Source organism: Eumetopias jubatus, unplaced genomic scaffold (genome assembly GCF_037043125.1).
Source record: "Eumetopias jubatus isolate StellerSeaLion01/CBP00866 unplaced genomic scaffold, mEumJub1_p1.0 scaffold_10, whole genome shotgun sequence".
NCBI lineage: Eukaryota > Metazoa > Chordata > Mammalia > Carnivora > Otariidae > Eumetopias > Eumetopias jubatus.
Window position 1 is genome coordinate 100480864 of NW_028274816.1, and position 19588 is coordinate 100500451.

The 19588-nt window shown below is 61.1% G+C and overlaps 2 protein-coding genes across 4 annotated transcripts; one reads left to right on the forward strand and one right to left on the reverse strand.

The window, feature by feature from the left end:
• The first annotated feature begins 718 nt into the window (after positions 1–718).
• FAM171A2 (family with sequence similarity 171 member A2) lies at positions 719–10732 on the forward strand. Its single transcript, XM_028092834.1, has 8 exons — positions 719–836; positions 4277–4504; positions 4744–4836; positions 7844–8002; positions 8088–8267; positions 8375–8491; positions 8614–8740; positions 9259–10732. Exons 1-8 carry the CDS (start codon positions 719–721, stop codon positions 10730–10732), a joined length of 2496 nt encoding a protein of 831 aa, XP_027948635.1.
• Positions 10733–11366: 634 nt separating this feature from the next.
• GRN (granulin precursor) lies at positions 11367–18076 on the reverse strand. Of its 3 annotated transcripts, XM_088028241.1 has the most exons (14): positions 18003–18019; positions 15524–15697; positions 15283–15427; positions 15033–15158; positions 14838–14922; positions 14256–14368; positions 14024–14159; positions 13807–13901; positions 13460–13583; positions 13069–13166; positions 12733–12978; positions 12256–12489; positions 11928–12158; positions 11367–11831 (listed from the first exon to the last, which is right to left on the reverse strand). In XM_088028241.1, the coding sequence occupies exons 3-14, from the start codon at positions 15418–15420 to the stop codon at positions 11694–11696; spliced, it is 1764 nt and encodes a 587-aa protein (XP_087884367.1). In that variant the 5' UTR covers positions 15421–15427; positions 15524–15697; positions 18003–18019; the 3' UTR covers positions 11367–11693. The 3 variants fall into 3 exon arrangements, with proteins under 3 accessions (XP_087884367.1, XP_027948529.1, XP_027948528.1); XM_028092728.2 differs by lacking the exon at positions 15524–15697 and having other exon boundaries at positions 18003–18076; XM_028092727.2 differs by lacking the exons at positions 15524–15697; positions 18003–18019 and having other exon boundaries at positions 13460–13544.
• Positions 18077–19588: the final 1512 nt, after the last annotated feature.

Consider the following 19588-nt stretch of genomic DNA (forward strand, 5'->3'; position numbering starts at 1 on the left):
AGCGGAGGTGAGCCTCCGCCTCATCCTGGGCCAACACCAGCACCATCGAACGCGCCCCTGCTCCTGTCAAGCATACGCAAGATCCTTTATATCGTTATCTCATTTAATCGTTGTTAACAACAGCGCCACGAGGTAGGGATTATTACAATTCTCACTTGAAAGGAAGGCCCAGGACCAGAAGGCGAAGTAACTTGCTCTCAGCTCAAGAGGCAGAAGCTAGACTGGGACTGACCGATTCCCCACTGCGTGGGTGTTTGTGCCGATAGGGCAGTTCCTACACTTTCTGGAGACCCTCATGACCGTACTACTCTTTGTGTTGTAAGCAGTAGCCTTTCCTCCCTCCCAGATTTTGCACCAAATTTCGAGGGCTCTGGACCTCCAAGAAGCCGGGTGATTGGACCCTCTCCGTCGCACTCCCTTGCAGCTCGGGTCTGGGGGCTGCAGGGTGGGCCGAGGGCGGGCAGGGCCGGCGGGCGGCGCGCGGAGCCGGGAGGTGAGGGGGCGGCGCCCGGAGGTCCGCGGGGGTGGGGCGCCGCCTGCAGGGGGCGCTGGCGGCGGCTCCGGGCGGAGACAATCGCGCTGAGCGGCCGCCGCAGCCAGAGCGGGAGCCCGAGCGGCGCGGCGCGGCGCGGCGCGGCGCAGAGCCGGGGCTGAGCGGGGCCGGCCGAGCGGGGCCGGGCGGGAGCCATGGGCCGCTAGGGCCCGGCCGAGCCCCGCGATGCCGCCGCCGAGTGGCCCCAGCGTCCTCGCGCGGCTGCTGCCGCTGCTGGGGCTGCTGCTCGGCGGCGCCTCCCGGGCTCCCGGCAAGTCGCCGCCGGAGCCCCCCAGCCCGCAGGGTGAGTCTCGGCCAGGAGGGGCAGCGATCACGGGCCTGCGCCCCCTCGATCGGGCCCCCGCCCGCCAGCCCCCTCTTCGTGGCGCTCGCGAATTGGGGGGTACTCTGTTCCCTGGGTTTGGGTGGGGGGAGCCCGGCGACTTCGGGTCGGCGCTTACCGGGGAGAGGAGGGAGGGAGAGGGCGACTGCCGGGGCGGGGGTCTCGGGAAGACACAATGGGGAGAGCGGGGGTCCCCGGGTTCCGCGCCGCCGCCCCCTCTCGCCTTGTTTTTCTCTCTCCTGGTCCGCGAGGCGCTGCTGCCTGAGCCATTGTCTACCGAAGACACCCGCCCAGGGGCGGGCTGGGGCGGGCGCCCGCTCCGCAGCCCCCTGCGGGCTCCTCGCTCCCGACTCGGGCTGGGTGGGGGCGCAAGCATTGGCTGCCACCTTGGACCCGGACCGGGGCTGGGCGCTTGGAGCTGGGCTGGAAGGGGGGGGAGGGGAGGAGGGGGAGTGGGTGAGGCGGTGGGCGGACAGCCCCCGGCCGGACCCCCGGATTCAGAATTGGGGGTGTACCAAAGAAACGCTGTCAGCCCTTGAGGAGGGAGGGGCTGCACTTTGGGGGGGTCTGGAAAAAGGGGTGCGTGGTGATTCCCAGCCAAAGCGCATGGCAGGGCTGTGGTGGCGGAGCCATGCTAAGCTGACTAGCTGGCTGTGGGCTGTGCCGGCTGGGAGGGCAGGTGCCTGGGTCCCCGTCCAGCAGACCTCCGGCCACTCCTATCCCCAGCCCGTCCCCAGATCACCCCCTCCTCATCTAACCTCTCCATAGCGGTGAAGGAGAGCCTCCCGGCGCCTCACGGGTCCAGGTGGGTGTGTGAGGTGGGGGTGGGGTGGGTTCCCGCAGTGGGAGAGGGTGGGAGAGCTAGACCATGACTCCCTGCCGACGCCTGGCTTCCCGGGGGCCTCCGCCCACTCCAGCCCTGCGCCCACCTTCCAGCCTCCTGCCCCACCACCCCAGTTACTCTTCCCTCTATCGCCTCTGGGCCCCATCCCTGCCTGAAACCGCGCTCTCCACTCCTCATCTCTCCACCGAGGAGCTGACAGGAAAAGCAGGGTGGGGGGGGTGTCTGGTTGTGGGAAGTGGGGTCCGGATGAAGGGAGGGGGTCGGATTTCCTCCTGGAATGAGGCAGAGCTGAAGCTAGGAGAGGCGGATACAGTATGGAATGTCAGGCTTGAGAAATGGGGAAGGCTCACCTTCTGGCCTCAGTCTTCCCTGCTCTCTGCGGGAGGAGAGGACGCTTTGATGGGTAGGAAGGGGCCCTGGTTTCTCAAAAAGCCTTTCCTTCAAGTCCTATACCCCAGGGGAGGGGGCCCAGGGAATTAGCTGAAATAGAGCCAGGATAGGGGGCTCTGCCAGGCCACTGGCTGAGAGCCCAGGTTGAGGGGAAGGGGGAAAGAATCTGCTAGGCACCTGCCCACCCTGTATGGTTCCTTGGGCCCCCTCCCCTCTTTTGAGGCTTTGGCCCTTGAACCCAAGGCATTCCTTCAAATGACCATATTCCAGACTCCTGGGTCCCCTCTTCCCAGCTGCTCCATCCAGCTGCTCCTAGCCTGGGTAGGGGTGGGGAGTAGCCAGGCCCCTCTAGCTTCTCAGAATTCCTCCTGGGTAGTGGTGGAGGAGGGGCAGGAAGATTGCCAGCTCCTGGGAAAACCAGAGAGTAGGAAAGAATCAAGTGTGTGCACCCACCCTGCCAAGTTGGGCTTTGGCCTGGGAGGGGTGAGGGAAGTGGGTTCAGGCGAACAGCTGGATGGGATGCCAGGGCCAGGCGTGGCGGTTGGAAGCCTGAGATAAGACACCTGTCACTGTTGAGTGTCAGGCTCCACGCATGAGCCCCCATGACCTCCCCATGCCTTGCTGCCCTGAGCTTCAGGCTCTTTCTGTACCTGGACTCCCCTAGGTTTGTGTTCCCACCTGCCTCTGGGCCCTGCACTGAGGCCTCTGTACCTTTCTAGGCATGGACACCTACTTCCATTATTAGCAGCAAGGTAGGGGTGAGGCAGGTTCTTGAGGGAGGGGCCATGCTGAGTGGGAAGAGGTAGATGGTACTATGGATCAGAGAGGCTGCCTAGGGAATCCATGAGAACAACTCCAGGCCCGGTCCCTTCCCGGTCACCACATCTGAGCTCAGGACACCTGCAGGCCCATCCTGGCCAAGCTCTCCTAGGACCAGGGGCAGAGGCGGCTGGACTTCCCAGCCGTCTCCACACCAGTTTCCCTTGGGCCTGGGTCGGCCCCCCCAGATCTCCTTCCCCCTTGCCAGGGCCCCAGCTCCCTGCCCATCTCCTGGGAGGAATGAGGGCGTTGCCATGGTGACTGACTTGTAGCTGACCAGCTGGGAGGGGGCGGGCAGTACTTGCGAGGGGGAGGGGTCAGGAGGTACTTGTTTGGGCTTAGGGGTTGGGGTGAGTCCCTAAATCTGAAAGGAAACAGGCTTGTGCAAAGGATTCTGGGAAGAGGATGAATAAGGGGGAAGACCATCTCCCTAGCGTCCCCTGCTCAGCTTTTTCTTCAGAACCCAAACTCTGACCCAGCCCCCCTGGCAACCCTTCTCATTGGCTGAATCCTGACCCCTCTCCTCTCCACCTGTAGACCCTTGGTCCTGGTCCTCCGCTTATTCCTCCTTTTTCTGCCCTCTTCCCTCTCCCCTCCCTGACACCAGCCCCATGGGGTCCAGTGGTTAAGAATTTGCATCTAGGGGCAGACTCCCAGGTTTGGATCCCAGGTCTCCCCCTTAACTGCAGTGCAAGTATCTAAACTCTTTGAGCCTCAGCTTCTTTATCTGTAAAATGGGCTTAAGAGCATATTTTATGGAGTCTAATACATCGTTGACTATAAAGATGCACCATTATTTCTTTTTTTAAAGTTTTTTTTAAGATTTTATTTCTTTATTTGAGAGAGCAAGAATGAGAGAGAGAGAGAGAGAGAGAGAGCACATGAGAGGGGGGAGGGTCAGAGGGAGAAGCAGACTCCCCGCTGAGCAGGGAGCCCGATGTGGGACTCGATCCCGGGACTCCAGGATCATGACCTGAGCCGAAGGCAGTCGCTTAACCAACTGAGCCACCCAGGCGCCCCGCAATGCACCATTATTTCATGTGCCAATAAGAAAAGAAAAAAATACTGCTAATCATGACGATGACATCAATTAGAGGCATAATCTGAGTTCAGAAATGTAAAAATGTGGAAAAGTGCATGTGTCAGACTTGAAATGCGGTAGTAGCACCACCTGTCTCACGGGCTGATGTGGGGTTTAAATGAGGACCCTATCAATGCTGACCCTTATAAAGCCTTGTCTAGCCTGGGCCCCCAAACCGCTCCCAACCCATAGCCTCCTCCTCTGATCTCGGGACTCCCCCCCAGTTCTCTCACCCCCCTCACTCTCCTCACCCCATCTTGCCCACAGAGATCCTGATCAAGGTGCAGGTGTATGTGAGCGGGGAGCTGGTGCCCTTGGCCCGGGCCTCCGTGGATGTGTTTGGGAACCGGATGCTGCTGGCCGCGGGTACCACGGACTCAGAGGGTGTGGCCATACTGCCCCTCAGTTACCGCTTGGGCACCTGGGTGCTGGTCACTGCTGCCCGCCCTGGCTTCCTCACCAACTCTGTGCCCTGGCGTGTTGACAAGCTGCCCTGTGAGTGCAGGGGCAGGTGGAGGGGGGGGCAGCAGCTGACCCCATCAGCCCCTTCCCAAAATAGTCCTTGGGGGTGGAGGGGGCAGGCTTTCTAGCAGCTGCTGCCCGGGCTGGGGTACGCAGAGGGGGCTGAAGGAGGATGAAGTCACCGGGATTCAGATGGAGGGAGTGCCCTGGGGTTGGCGGGGGGTGGGGAGGAGCTTTCTCTGGAGCTGACGGATGGGTCACCCCTCCCACAGTGTATGCGTCAGTCAGCCTCTACCTGCTCCCGGAGCGGCCGGCCACCCTCATCCTCTATGAGGACCTGGTGCACATCCTTTTGGGCTCCCCTGGTAAGGCTCCTCTTTTCCCCCCCACCTCATGCCCACTCCTCTTCCTTCCCCGTGACCTGGGTATAGAGAGCTCCGCTCTTCTACGATTAGTGCTGGGTGCCCTTGAGCAAGTCACTTAACCTCTCTGAGCCTTAGTTTGTTCATCTGTAAGATGTGGATATTGATAGTATCTATATCATCAAAATGAAGTAAGGATTAAATATCAAGCATGCAAAAAACAGCACAGAAGGTGGTCAATAAATGTTTATTGTTATTGGGGCTTCTCGTGGTTTCTATTCTCCCTCTACTCCTACCATTAGAATTCCTACTCCCTGCCACCTGTTTCATCAGTGGATCTACACATACTTCTTTTTTTTTTTTTTAAGATTTTATTTATTTATTTGACAGAGAGAGAGACAGCGAGAGAGGGAACACAAGCAGGGGGAGTGGGAGAGGGAGAAGCAGGCTTCCCGCGGAGCAGGGAGCCCGATGCGGGGCTCGATCCCAGGACCCTGGGATCATGACCTGAGCCGAAGGCAGTCGCTTAACTGACTGAGCCACCCAGGCGCCCCTACACATACTTCTTGTGCACCTACTGGGTGCCTGGCTATGTTAGAAGGCCACGAGAGGGTCATTCCATAGGAACTGAGCAACTCAAGGGCAAGGCGTGGAGCAATCCCACAGGGTCTACTCATGGCTTCAGTCTCACCCAACCAATCCTCACTGTGGCGCCTGTGCCGCACCAGGCAACGTGTCTGGTGCTGGCAAACAATGGGAAGGTAGAGCAGACCCGTTCCCTGTCTTGTGGAGTTCATGGACAAATAGGAAGACAGACAGATCACTGCCAACCCTGAACTAATTACAAAGCAGGCAGAGCCGTGGAGTAGAGGGCAGTGGTCTTAAGCATTGAAACAACCCTAACCTGTGAGTGTAGCAGGGCAAGAGAATTTGGGGAAGGGAGCTAGGGGACCGTGTGGGCGCGAGAGTTAAAGGGGGAGCAAAGGCACCTTCACTGGAGAGGAATCCAGATGCAGGGGCAGAAGGGGACAGTGAGGGTGCAGGGGATGTGCCAGACTGGCTCTGCAGGAGAGGTGCCTGGTGCAGACTGGTTGATCTGGCTCGTACTAGGGAGCCACAGTGGGTTTTGGAGAGAGAGAACCCACCTCCCCAGTTTATATTCTTAGCTTGAGCCCTTGTCTCCAAGATGCTGGTTTGCTCATCATCTCCCTGATCCTGAACCAGAGGCTTCTAAACTGTCTTTGGAGGTTTCTAAAATGCCAAGTGAGGGGGCCTGGCTGGCTCAGTCAGTAGAGCATGCAACTTTTTTTTTTTTTTTTTAAGATTTTATTTGACAGAGAAAGAAACAGCGAGAGAGGGAACACAAGCAGGGGAAGTAGGGGGAGGGAGAAGCAGGACCCCCGCCGAGCAGGGAGCTGATGTGGGGCTCCATCCCAGGACCCTGGGACCATGACCTGAGCCGAAGGCAGACGCCTAACGACTGAGCCACCCAGACATCCCTAGCCTGCAACTCTTGATCTCATGAGTTCAAGCCCCACTTTGGGACATGGAGCCCACTTTAAAAAATAGTAATAAATAAATAATAAAATAAAATGCCAAATGATCCCTTTGTTGCCCCTGGCTTACGACCCTCCCATGGCGCCCACTGCTTTCAAAGTAAAGCCTAGAGTCCTTCACAAAGCTGAGTACGCCCCGTGGGGCCTGCATGCCACTCAGTCACCTGTGTCCGTGGGCCAGCGTGCTGCCCTGTGCCTCTGGGCCTATCATCTGTTCTGCTGGAGGTTCCTTTGCACCTTCTTTCCGGCTGGAGTCTTACTCATCCTGCAAGGCTTCACAGGGCCTTCCCCAGCTGGGTGGGCCAAGAGCCCTTTGCGCCCTGCTTTTTTAATAGCAAGGTAGGATGGAAAGGGGTTTAGAAGTTGGGCCGGCACCACACTTCCTGCGCTTTGGTCGGGCTCCAGGATTGAGCCCTTGGGCAAGTCACTAAACTCCAGACTCCATTTCTTCATGTGTGCAACAGGACTGATAATGAAAACACCTAGTTCAGGGGCTGTTGTACTAATTACAGGGGTTAACACAGGAAGCCTTAGAATGGTGTCCAGTTTAATAAATGTTAGCTACTACCATATTGTATTGGAATTCTGTTTGTAAGCGCCCTCCACCCCAAGACAGACAGACACACACACGGCCTAAGCTGTGTCATGCAGTAACCACTAGCAACATGTGGCCACTTACATAAAAGTTCGTTAATTTTTTTTTAAGATTTTTTTATTTATTCATTTGACAGAGAGAGACACAGCGAGAGCAGGAACACAAGCAGGGGGAGCGGGAGAGGGAGAAGCAGGCTTCCTGCAGAGCAGGGAGCCCGATGCGGGACTCGATCCCAGGACCCTGAGACCATGACCTGAGCCGAATGGGCTTAATGACTGAGCCACCCAGGTGCCCAAGTTCGTTAAGTTTTGAAAAATCAAAAATCCAGTTTCTGAGTCACACTAGCCACCTTTCAAGTGCTTAACAGCCACAGGTGCATAGTGGGTACTGTAATGGGCAGCACAGAGAGAGAACATTTCCATCCAACACAGCAGAAAGTTCTAATGGGTACCAAAATGGACAGCCCTGCACAAGACTGTGAACCTGAAGGCAGGGAACTGTGGACTGTGTCTTATTCACCTTTGTATCTCCAACACCTAACACAGTGCCCTCCACACAGTAGGCAACAGTAATAGTTTGAGGACCCGAACCTCATCATTTTATAGGTTAATAAGGAAACGGTGTTTCAGAGAGAGCAGGGAACTTGCTCAGGGTCGCACAGCCAGGACCAGATTTCAGGTCCAAGTCCTTTCCATGTTAACATTCTATGAATGCAGTTCTTTCCCCAAGTCACCACCCTCCCTGACCTTCCCAAGTGGCCTGACCCAATGGCTCCCTTCTCCTCAAATACCTGCCTTCTGCTCTGGTCCCTGGGGAAGCCTGTCCCCGGCCAAGCCACAGCAGCCCCCTCTCCATCCAGGCGCCCGCTCCCAGCCCTGGGTGCAGTTCCAGCGCCGCGCCGCCCGCCTGCCCGTCAGCTCCACCTACAGCCAGCTCTGGGCCTCGCTCACACCTGCCAGCACCCAGCAGGAAATGCGCGCTTTCCCTACCTTCCTGGGCACTGAGGCCTCCGGCTCAGGTACGCTGTGGGTCCAGCATGGAAGGGACGTTCCCCCCCCCATCACCAGGATTTAGCCCTCAGCCCGTGTCTCCTTCCCCCCCAGGCAATGGCTCCTGGCTAGAGCTGATACCCCTGGCTGCCGTGAGCGTGCACCTGCTGACGGGTAATGGGACAGAAGTGCCACTCTCGGGCCCCATTCACCTGTCCCTGCCTGTGCCCTCAGAGCCTCGTGCCCTCACTGCAGGCACCAGCATTCCAGCCTGGAGGTTCGACCCCAAGAGTGGTGAGTGCTTCAAGCAGCTGCAGCTGCTGGAGTTTGGGGAAAGCAGGTGGGTCTTAGATGGGGAGTCAGGGGTTAATTGGGTTTCATGAAACTCCTGCCTCTCCCAGGGCTGTGGGTACGCAACGGCACTGGTGTGATCCGAAAGGAAGGCCGGCAGCTCTACTGGACCTTCGTCTGCCCCCAGCTGGGGTACTGGGCAGCTGCCATGGCTTCCCCCACCGCTGGTGAGACACAGGGGGACAGCCTGCGACCGGGAGCAGTGGGGGAAGGGGAGGCTGGGAGTGTGGACTCCTGAAAGGCAGGAAGGGCAGCGACGCCTGGAAAGCTAAGCCCTTGCCTGGCACAGGACTGGTCACCATCACATCGGGCATCCAGGACATTGGCACCTACCACACCATCTTCCTGCTCACCATCCTGGCAGCCCTGGCCCTGCTCGTGCTCATTCTGTTGTGCCTGCTCATCTATTACTGCCGGTGAGTGCCTCCCACTCGGCCAACCTCGCTCATCCCCTGCAGACTGAGGCCTGCCCTCTGCCCGCCGTGGGGCTGGGCGCTCCGGTCCCAGAGAAGCATAAAGTACAATTCCGGTCTTCAAGGCACTGACAGGAAAGGGCAGCAAATGCACCCGCGAGACTGGTGGCTGACGAGTAGTGGGGGGAGAGGAGGCAGGACCTACGGGCCAGGCCCCTCCAGGGGACCCCAGGCTGGACGTTCTCCTCCCAGGTTCTCAGAGCTCCTCCTACGAGCGAAGGAGTGCAGCTCCCCTCAGGGGGACCCAAACGGGCTCAGCTGCTGGCTGGCCCTCCCACAGACACTCAAGCTCTTTACACAGACCTCTCCCCAACATTTCTTCCGATCCCAGGCATTCTCCCCACCCCTCCAAACAACTTCCATTCTTCGTCTTGGCACTGCGGGGTTAGGGAGCTGCTCAGGCCCCCCACGCTTTCCTGAGGTCCCGGTCGCTTCCCCCCCACCCCCCCAACACCTTCCAGGAGACGCTGCCTGAAGCCGAGGCAACAGCACCGCAAGCTGCAGCTGTCCGGGCCCGCTGACGGTAACAAACGAGACCAGGCCACCTCGATGTCCCAGCTCCACCTCATATGTGGGGGACCCTTGGAGCCCGCCCCGTCGGGAGACCCTGAGGCCCCGCCCCCAGGCCCCCTGCACTCCGCCTTCTCCAGCTCCCGGGACTTGGCCGCCTCCCGGGACGACTTCTTCCGCGCCAAGCCGCGCTCGGCCAGCCGTCCGGCCGCCGAGCCTGGGGGCGCCCGCGGGGGCGAGGGCGCGGGTCTGAAGGGCGCCCGCTCCGTTGAGGGTCCCGGCGGGCTGGAGCCAGGCCTGGAGGAGTACCGGCGGGGGGCCTCGGCGACCCCGGCCTTCCTGCAGGAGCCGCCCTCGCCGCCGCCGCCCTTCGAGCACTACCTGGGCCACAAGGGGGCGGCCGAGAGCAAACCCCCCGACTTCCTGCTGTCGCAGTCGGTGGACCAGCTGGCGCGGCCGCCGTCGCTCAGCCAGGCCGGGCAGCTCATCTTCTGCGGCTCCATCGACCACCTCAAGGACAGTGTCTACCGCAACGTCATGCCCACCCTGGTGATCCCCGCGCACTACGTGCGCCTTGGCGGCGAGGCGGGCGCCGCGGGAGCGGGCGACGAGCCAGCCCCGCCCGAGAGCACGGGCCCCGGCCCCGCGCGCCCTTTCCCCCCGGCCGACCCCCAGCGCCCGCTGATGCAGGGCCACTCGGGCGCGGGCGGCGAGGGCGGCGCCGGCGGCGGCGAGGGCTGGGGGGGCGGGCGCTCGGCGCCGGTCAGCGGCTCGGTCACCATCCCGGTGCTGTTCAATGAGTCTACCATGGCGCAGCTCAACGGGGAGCTGCAGGCGCTGACCGAGAAGAAGCTGCTCGAACTGGGCGTGAAGCCTCACCCGCGCGCCTGGTTCGTGTCCCTGGACGGGCGCTCCAACTCGCAAGTGCGCCACTCCTACATCGACCTGCAGGCGGGCGGGGGCGGCCGCAGCACCGACGCCAGCCTGGACTCGGGCGTCGACGTGCACGAGGCGCGGCCCGCGCGCCGGCGGCCCCTGCGCGAGGAGCGGGAGCGCGCCCCGCCGGCCGCCCCGCCGCCACCCCCGCCGCCCCCGCCGCCCGCGCCCCCGCGCCTGGCGCTCAGCGAGGACACGGAGCCGAGCAGCAGCGAGAGCCGCACGGGCCTCTGCTCCCCCGAGGACAACTCGCTGACGCCGCTGCTGGACGAAGTGGCGGCGCCCGAGGGCCGGGCGGCCACGGTACCCCGGGGTCGGGGCCGCAGCCGCGGGGACAGTTCCCGCAGCAGCGCTAGCGAGCTGCGGCGCGACTCGCTCACCAGCCCGGAGGACGAGCTGGGGGCGGAGGTGGGCGACGAGACGGGCGACAAGAAGAGCCCGTGGCAGCGGCGGGAGGAGCGGCCGCTTATGGTGTTCAACGTCAAGTAGCGCCCCCGCCCGGCCTGGCACCGCCCCCTCCCCGTCGGCCCCCGCCCCCAGGGTGCGCGCGCCCCGGGGAGTCGCGGGGGCCAGCGCCCTTACCCCCTAGCCCCCGCACCCCCCGCCTGGAGAGGGGCCCAGGGCCTGCGGAGCTGTCCGGTGTTATGTGCTGGGTAATGTCTCGGGAGGGACCCGTGAGGGACCCGTGTCGGCCTCCGAGAGGGAGGTGGGAGGGGTCCAGACCCCCATTGGGAGGGGCTGGGGAAGGAGGGCTGGGGGTGGGGGGAAGCAGTGCCTCTATAAACGCGGCTGTACATAGAAAGATCTATTGTGGGAAAGCAGGAGGGGCGACTGGGCCTCAGCTGCTAGTGTGAGGGCTGGGAAGGGAGGGGGCCTTCTCTGGGGACCCCCCCCCGGGAGGGGAGGGGGTGCTGCTTGCTGACTAGCCCACCTCTGGTGGCTGGGGCGGCTCTGGGGACTAGGGGATCATGTGATGGGATTGCTGTGGGCAACAGCAAATATAAAACTGGTGAGATTAACTCCGCGTGTGCCTCTCTGTGGGGTTGGGGAATGTGGACACTGGATGGGGGCCCTTGCTCCGGGGTGGGGGGGCAGGCAGGGTGGCCAAATCAGACACTGTTAAGAAAGTGTACAAACTTTACTGCAGCACACGCAGACACACACACACACACACGCGCGCGCGCACGCCTGTGGATAGGGAAGAGCACCTGGCCACAGGGTCCACGGCAATTGGGGGAGGGGATGGCAGCTCGTAATGTGGCTTTTGCCACAGCCTCCCTTGAGACAGGGAAGGCCTTAGATTGAGGCCCCACCTCCCATGATTGAGGGGGGGATCAGAATGGGGACTCCAGAATTTGGTGGGGGAGAGGTGCTGGGAAGGCCTGAGCAGTGGGGACCCTCCAAGCAGGGTCCGGAGGGCTGCAGACTGTCTTCAGTCCTTAGTCTCGCCTCACAGCAGCTGTCCCGGGGCTGCGTCCCTCAACGGCATGTCCCAGCGCAGGCTTTCCCTCTGCAGACACTTGGTGCCCCTGGCCCTGCATCGGAAGCCAGCCGGGCAGCAGTGACGCCGATCCGCACAACAGACACCCTAGATGGCCGGGGGTGGGGCGGGGAAGTCAGAGTTGGGCCACTGCAGGGCCTGGCTCCCATGGATACCCACCAAGCCTGGGGCGGGGGCACTCACCTGGGTATAGGGACAGCAGGCCCAGCCCCCTTGGCTATTGCGGCAGCAGGTCTGGTTATCGTGGCAAAAGTGCCCTGCCCCACACTCCACGTTCCCCACACCCACACGAGGGCCACGGGCCAGGCTGGTGGCCAGGTGGGCCGAGTTGGCCTCCTTCTCGCAGGTTCGGGCCTTCACGTTGCACGTGTACCCAGCGGGGCAGCAGTGCTGGCGGTCCTCACAGCACACAGCCTGGGAGGGACAGGGTGGCATTCACCTCTCTCCTCCTCCCCCAGGGGTGGGGGGAGAAACTCGGCTCCCCTGTCCAGGGAGGCAGGCCGGCACTCACGTGAGGCAACTGGCAGCAGGCCCAGCCCCCACTCACGCTGGGGCAGCAGGTCTGCCCCACGGGGCAGCTGGTGTGCTGGTCACAGCCTATGTCTCTGTGGCGGGTCGGTGAAGCCCGGTGGGCAGGTGTCTTCTCCAGTCCGGTCACTGTCTCGCCTCCCCTCTGACACTGCCCATCAGCCAAGCACGTGTAGCCATGGGGGCAGCAGTGCTCGTGGTCTGAGCAGCAGACAGCCTGGGGGGGGGGGGGGGCACACAGGATGGTCTGGGAAGCTGCTATGTGGGACAGAAAAGCTGAGCCCCTGCCTATCCCGACTCTCTCCCACTCACAGCTCCTCCAGCTGGGAATGAACCTCACCGAGCTGGTGGGCCACCTGTGGGCCAGAGGACAGAAGAGCAAAGCAACAGAAGTCTGACCACCTGCCCAGGCCAAGACACTGTCACGCCCCCCCCCCATACTCTCCCCCCACCCACGCACCTCTGGGGCAGGACAGCAGCCCCATTCCCCAGATGCGAGTGGACAGCAGGTATTGGAGGAGGGACAACTAGTGATGTTATCACAGGGGACATTGTTCTCCATGGCCTGGGGGTTCGGCAGGCGAAGGTGGGCTGGGGCCTGCACCATCCAGGGCATCTGGCGGGCCTTCTGTTCACAGGTGCCCTTCGCTGTGTCACATGTAAACCCAGCCGGGCAGCAGTGTACATGATCCTCACAGCACACAGCCTAGGGTGGATGGACAGGGGACAGTGGGCCCAGGGGCCTCGCTGGCTGCCGCTTTCTGCTCAGTCCGGCCCACCCACCGCTCCTGGGTACCTGGGCGAAAGGGCAGCAGCCCCAGGCCCCCGACTGTAGGCGGCAGCAGGTATAGCCGTCTGGGCAGCTCACCTCCATGTCACACTTCACCTCCTGCACTGTGAGAAAGGCACAGAGGACGGGTCAGCAGTGGCCGTGGGGTGCCCTGGGGAGCCCAACCCTTGGCCGGCTCCACAGCTAGGGCCAAATGCTGAGGATGGACAGTATCCTTAGGCCACCCCAGCAGTGATCCAAAGGCAATGACCAGTGTGGAGGAGAGGGGGCTGTATCTGCCCTGTCCCCTCCATATGGCCCTCAGTCCCCCACCCCCGCATCTGTTCCTGGAACAATTCGGCGGAGAGTTCCCGCACACAGAGCCGGTGGAATGGAGTCTGTAGCCTGCCTCTGGTACCTGTGTGTGCTGGCAGCTTGGTGAGGAGGTCCGTAGCATTCTCCTGGGAGAGGCACTTACGCTGGACTAGGTCGCACACGGTGTCCTGGGGGCAACAGTACAGGTGGTCCCAGCAGCAGATGGCCTGCATGGGGGTGGGGGTGGGGGATGGTCTTTGGGACTTTGGGTCTCAGGGGAGCTCAGGGAGTGGCCAGGCGACAGCTGACACTGCCTCAATCCCCCACTAGGGGGTGGCATGAGTCCCGAGCAGCCAGGCTCCCCCAAACCTGCCGGCCAGCCCCACCCCCTGGAGTCCTTGGGAGGTAGGTGTGCGGGCCCCAGCTGTGAGCACACAGCCCCTCACTCACATTAGGCATGGGGCAGCAGCCATACTTCCCACTAGGCAGCTCACAGCAGGTAGAACCATCAGGGCACTGGGACCGCCCATCGGGGCACAGGACCGCTGGAAGGGGAGAGAGGCAGGCGGGGCTGCCACAGCCCTGAGGAACTCTTCCCCCAGCTGGGAGCCAGACGAGGCCTCGCCTCCCTTCCAAACCACACCCTAATGCTCTCCCACCGCCTTACCTGCCCCGTTACTCCTCCGTGCAGGGACCTTCTTCGCCAGGGGGTGGGTGCCCGTGGCCGTGAGGCAGCGGGCATGAGCCAGGTCGCAGGAGGTCCCATGGGGGCAACAGTGCACCTTGTCTTCGCAGCAAGAAGCCTGACGAGAGATGCTCCCGACCTCTGTCTTTGCCCCCTCCCGCCCCTTGCTCTGCCCTGGCTGCTCCCCCCCACCCCCAGCTTCCCGAACCCGTACCTGGGGCATGGGGCAGCACCCCCAGGAGCCATCTAGCATAGTGCAGCACGTGGAGGAGTTGGGGCATTCAAACTGGCTGTCAGGGCACTGGATGGCACCCAAGGGGTTGGTATCTGCGGACAGGAAGACCCAGGATTCGGCCAACCCAGGTCAGTGAAGGCCATCGCTCCCATCACTCAAGGAGCTGCAGGCCCAGCTCCCGGGGACACTGGGGTTCCGGCACTAGGGCTCGGCGTTCTCCTAGACACTCCTAACCCACTCTCCCCACCAGCCAGTCCTTGCCTCAGCGATATGGCACAAGGCAGGGGCGTCCACTGACTACAGTGGCCTTAAACCACCCCAGCCTGGCCTCTCTCCACCCTCCCAATGCCTGGCTCGGGGCCTGGAGTCCAGCATTCTCTCCTGCCCCTTCCCAGCCTCATGCTGTCCCTCTGTCTGGAGCAAAGGGGTTGCTTAGTACAGATGCCACAAGAATGAGGGCACAAGGGCAGGAATCAGGTCACCCAGCTGGCTGGGCTCCTGGGCCGTCCAGCCTCCACATGCTGTCCACCTGCCTGCCATCCACCTCCACTCCTGCCGCACCTGATCTTTGGGAGCAGGACCGCCCGTCAGCCCTGCAGTGATAGCCCCGCGGGCAGCAGTGGCGGCCATCGGCGCACGACACGGCCTGTGGGACACAGAGACACCTGCATTGGCTCGGCCCTTTGACCTGGGGTGAGTGGGGGGAACATCGAAATGCAGACCTGAGCCCCTCCACTGAGCTAAAGGCACCCTCACCTCTGGGAACGGGCAGCAGCTGGAGGTCCCCGAGATGGTGAGGAGGCAGGAGTAGCCAGGAGAGCAGTGGGCATCTACCTGGCAGGGGCTGCCCAGCTGCCTGCTCAGCACTGTGGGCCACTGGCCCTGGAAAGCGAGAGGAGACGACAGAATGAAGGACCCAAGCCTGGTCCCCTCTTCTGGCCATGCTGAGATGCCCCTTCGGGACGTCCCAGGCTGCCAGGTCCTGCCTGGGCTGCAGGACACTCACCGGAACGGGACTGCAGCAGCTGAAGCTGGCTCCTCCTGGGTCCAGGCAGCAGGCCACAGGGCAGAACTGACCATCTGGGCACTGGGTTCCCGCCACCAGCCCTGCCACTAAGGCCACCCAGCTCACCAGGGTCCACATGGTCTGCCTGCAAAATACCAAGAGGCATTTGGAGACTAGCTTAAGCCCACACAACCCTCGATTCTGGGGCCAGTCACTCCCCCATACCCGGGCCAGGTACCACCTGAGCCTCGCCAACAACTCCTCGTCCAGGCAGGAAGCAAGATGTGGGGCCCAAGATTCAGCTTCCTCTATGTGTGTTCACTTGTGCACCAGCGCATGGACAGTGATGAGCATGAATACTGACACAAGTACGGGTGTCAGTTCGTGTCCCCAAAATGTGGCCAAATGCCTGTCTCTGTGGGTGAGTGTGTAAAGACGTAAGTGTGTGAAAGGAAAATTTGCAGGTTTTGTGGGTCTGGTCTGTAGGGCCATGGGTCACCTCCAGGGAGTGGGTGAGGTCTCAGGAGCCATGGGAGGACTGGGCTGGGAAGCAGAGAGGGAGTTCCCCCTTGATGAATAAACGGGGTTGCACTTCCCCAGCCAGCCCCCTGCAGATGCCTCCCGGCTGATGCTCTGGTCACACCTGCCAAGGCCTGTTGAGGGGGGAGGGTTGAGAAAGTTGTGAAAAGGGAAGTGTGGCAGCCAGTGGAATCTGGGCTGCCTTCCCCAGAGGCCAGCCACACCTCCCCCCAACTGTCCCCAAACCACCCAGGGAAGGGATGCACAGGCTGGGCCAGCCTTTGAGACATCTGTGTTCTCAGGGCCCCCCAACACCACCAGACCCTTTCAGACTCCCCAAACATACCACCCCCAACCCCAACCCCTGCCTCTCCCCCTACCCAGAAGCCATGATGAGGACTACATGCGCCCACCCAGCTGCACCAGCAGAAGGAACCGATTATGAAGTTCTGTAGGAAGTAGCCTCTCACTTCCTAAATGACTCCTCCCCAAGCTCAGACAGCCCCACTAGTTCAACGGGATGGGCCCAGGAGATGTTACCCTGCCTAGAGGGGCAAAACCAGTAATGTTTGTCGAGCCTCTCCTGGCCCAGTTACAATACTATTTTCTTTTTTATTCGCAACAATCATCCAAAGTAGTTGTAATACCTTTACTTTTCAGAGGAGGAAACTGAGGCTGAGAGAAGTTAAGTAACATGCCCATGTCATATATCCAGTCATGGAGATGACAGGCTTTGATGGCTCCAAAGCATACTGGACCTGGGCTCGTGTCACAAAGTGGCACCATGGACAGTGCCCGGAAATGGACCCCAAACTCCCGGGAGAGTGGAGGCCTGGGGTCCAAGCAGAGGAGGGAGACAGAAGCATTTTTTTTTTTTTCCTGAGACAGAAGCATTTTCTGAGGAGGTGGACAAGGCGGGACAGAAACAAGAAGCTCAGGGGCTGCCGGGATACTGCACTTGGGTGCCAGTCCTCAAATCGCCACCACTGATGGTAAGGGCCTCAAAAGTTGCTCTCTGTCTCTGGGCCTCAGTTCCCCCATGAGTCTCTGTGTGGACATTGACACTAGGTGTGGCGAGGACTTACACCCACCCAGTCACTCGCATCCTTCTCCCCCTCACCTGGCTCTCCTCAGTGCCCCATTCCCAGCTCAAAGACTATTTCCAGGAGGCCACTGCCTAGTTGGTCCTGGACCTTGGCCCCTTTCACCCTCCCCTCTACTGGAACAGCTCCCAGGCAAGGCTGGTCCCACCTGTTTCTTGGGAGTCAAACCTCAACCCTCCATAGGCTGTCCCGCTGTCCGGGCTTAGGCCAGAAGGGGTGCCTTTCTGCACAAATCTGGGACCACGGGGCACCCTAGTGACTTATTCATGCATACTTTCCATCCTTGGTATCCTAAGGTTAGGGAGTATAGTGTGTGCTTCTAGTGAATACCAATGTACGGAGGCGCACACACTTGGGACCAAGGATGGGGGAAGAAGGTGCCTAATTCCTTTCAGCAGGGTTCTGAGTGGCGGCCTCTCTCACCCCCACCCCACACTGCCACAGTAGAGAGGGACAGGAGCCTCTTCAAGCCCCCAGCTCTGCCATCCTCCACTAGGTGGCAGCACCCAACTCCGAGCGTCAGGAGAGATTCCCATAAGGTGAGCGAACTCAGCTGCGAGTGAGCAGGAAAAGTGGCGGGGAGAGGCGGAAGTTGGCCGGTCCCACCCCCCACGAGAGGAAGTAAGGGAGAGCCAGACACAACCCGGGCGTTCGGTCACTACTCCCTAGTCCCCGCTGCCTTGGAGGTGGGCAGGGTCTCCAGCCCACTCGCAGCCGTCTGAGCTGCGGGACCAGGGCGGGCGCCTCTCTCGCTCCCAGGCACCCCGGGGACCACCCACCACCACCAGCAGCAGCAGCACCTGGGCCGATCGGAAGCCGGCTGGAGAATGGAGTGGCCCCTGCTTTGGGGGAAGGGGCTGCAGCTTCCGGGGATGCTGGAGAGGGAGAAAGCCTCCTTCTGATGGGGGTCACTGCAATCACTGCTGACTCCCACCCCCCGTAAAACTGCCTCCAGTGCCTCGGGAACCCCCAAAGGAGCTTCTCTAAGCCAGTCTTCTCTTGCCTCCCGGCTGAAACTCCGGTGGAACCTCAAGCCCTCGCGTTCTCCCGGCCGAACCCCTGGAGCAAGCGAGAGGTCTGCACGGCCGCCCTCCTTACCTGTGACCGGCTCCGCGCCCGCTGGGTAGCCTCCGCCGGGAAGCTCGCGGACTAGGGCCTGACAGTGCGATGGCCCGCCCACCTCAGTTTCCATTGGCCAGGTGTCCGGGCTGCCGCGCTCCTACTGGCTATTGGTCGACGTAGAGGCGGGGCCAGCCTGGAAAGCTGTGCTTTTTTTTCTTACTCAATTCTCTTTCCTGCCCTCCCTTCCTCTCTCTTCCCACCCTCCCCCCTCTTTTTTTATGGGATCATGTGATTGGAGAATCATGTGACTTCCTGGGCCGGCTCAGCTGGGCTGCGGGCGCTTGGTAGGGTTTGTCCGAGGTGGGGCCGCGCCTGAAGGAGGACGTTGACGGACAGGGAAGCTGCCCCTTACGGGGTGCGTTCCAGGGCGTTCATGAGATGTCTGCTTCTGGATTAGGGACTTCGTGCATCCTGTTTCTACTCTGTTCAACGAACTCAGAATAAATGCTGGGTGGCTAGGCCCCATAGGGGTTGAAGGAGGGTTGTGAGGGCAAGGATAGACAGCTCTCAGGCCCTTTCCTCAGGGTGCTCACAGCGGGGCGTGAGTGGGTGGAGAGATGAGAGAGGCTCACATTAAATCTAATTTAAGGTGCAAGGTCGTGTGCCAGGTGTTATGGATGCGTGTAGGTCAGAGGTGATAGGTTGACTCTGGGCAGGGAGGAAAAGATTTAATTCCACCTCAAGGGCACTTTTTTTCTTTAAGATTTTATTTGAGAAAGAGCATGAGCGGCGGGAGGGGAGAGGCAGAGGGAGAAGCAGACTCCCCTCTGAGCAGGGAGCCTCACTCGGGGCTTGACCCCAGGACCCCGAGATCATGACCTGAGCAGGTAGACGCTCAACCGACTGAGCCACCCAGGCGCCCCTTAAGGGCACATTTTTGAGCCGAATCTGAGAGGATATTAACTGGCAGGTGGAGAGGGGTTGGAGAAGTGCCTGGACAGGGGAGTGTTGGGAAGAGCATTAGGAGACCAGATGGGAAGAGCAGCCTTGGGCAGGAATTAAATGCCAAGTTCAACTAGTGGGCTTGAGGAGCTCTTGGGTGCCTGACACAAGGCTGGGCTGGGGGTGGGTGCACAGTGGAAGTGGCTTCCTCCTTTGAGTCAGCGCTGCCTTCCAGGAATGGACGGACATGCGGGTGAGGAGAGAAAGGTACCACACAGAACAGATTGGCCAGCAACAAGAGCCAGGCTGCTCGGTGCCAAAGGGCCTGGCTCGGGCCAAAATGGTTGATAGATGCACCAGGAGAGAGGAGAGGCCCAGAGAAAGCCTGGTGCCAGGCCTGGAAGGACGGGCAGTGTTTGGTTATACTGAATGGACGGAGAGTACTGCGGGCTAAACAAAGAGCTTGAGTGGAGGGGGAGGCTGGGGAGGGGACAAAGAGCCCACCTCAGGGGTGGGGGCAGTCTGTGTGGGGGAGTGGCAGAGTTGAGGAATCCTTTGGCAGCGGTGCTCAGCCTGGGGCTAGAGAGGGTCTGGAGAGTGAGTGAGGCTCCTGCTGAGAATCAGGACAACTCTGCCCGCTGGGGACATTTGTGCACAGTTTCTGTCCTGTGTGTCCTGAG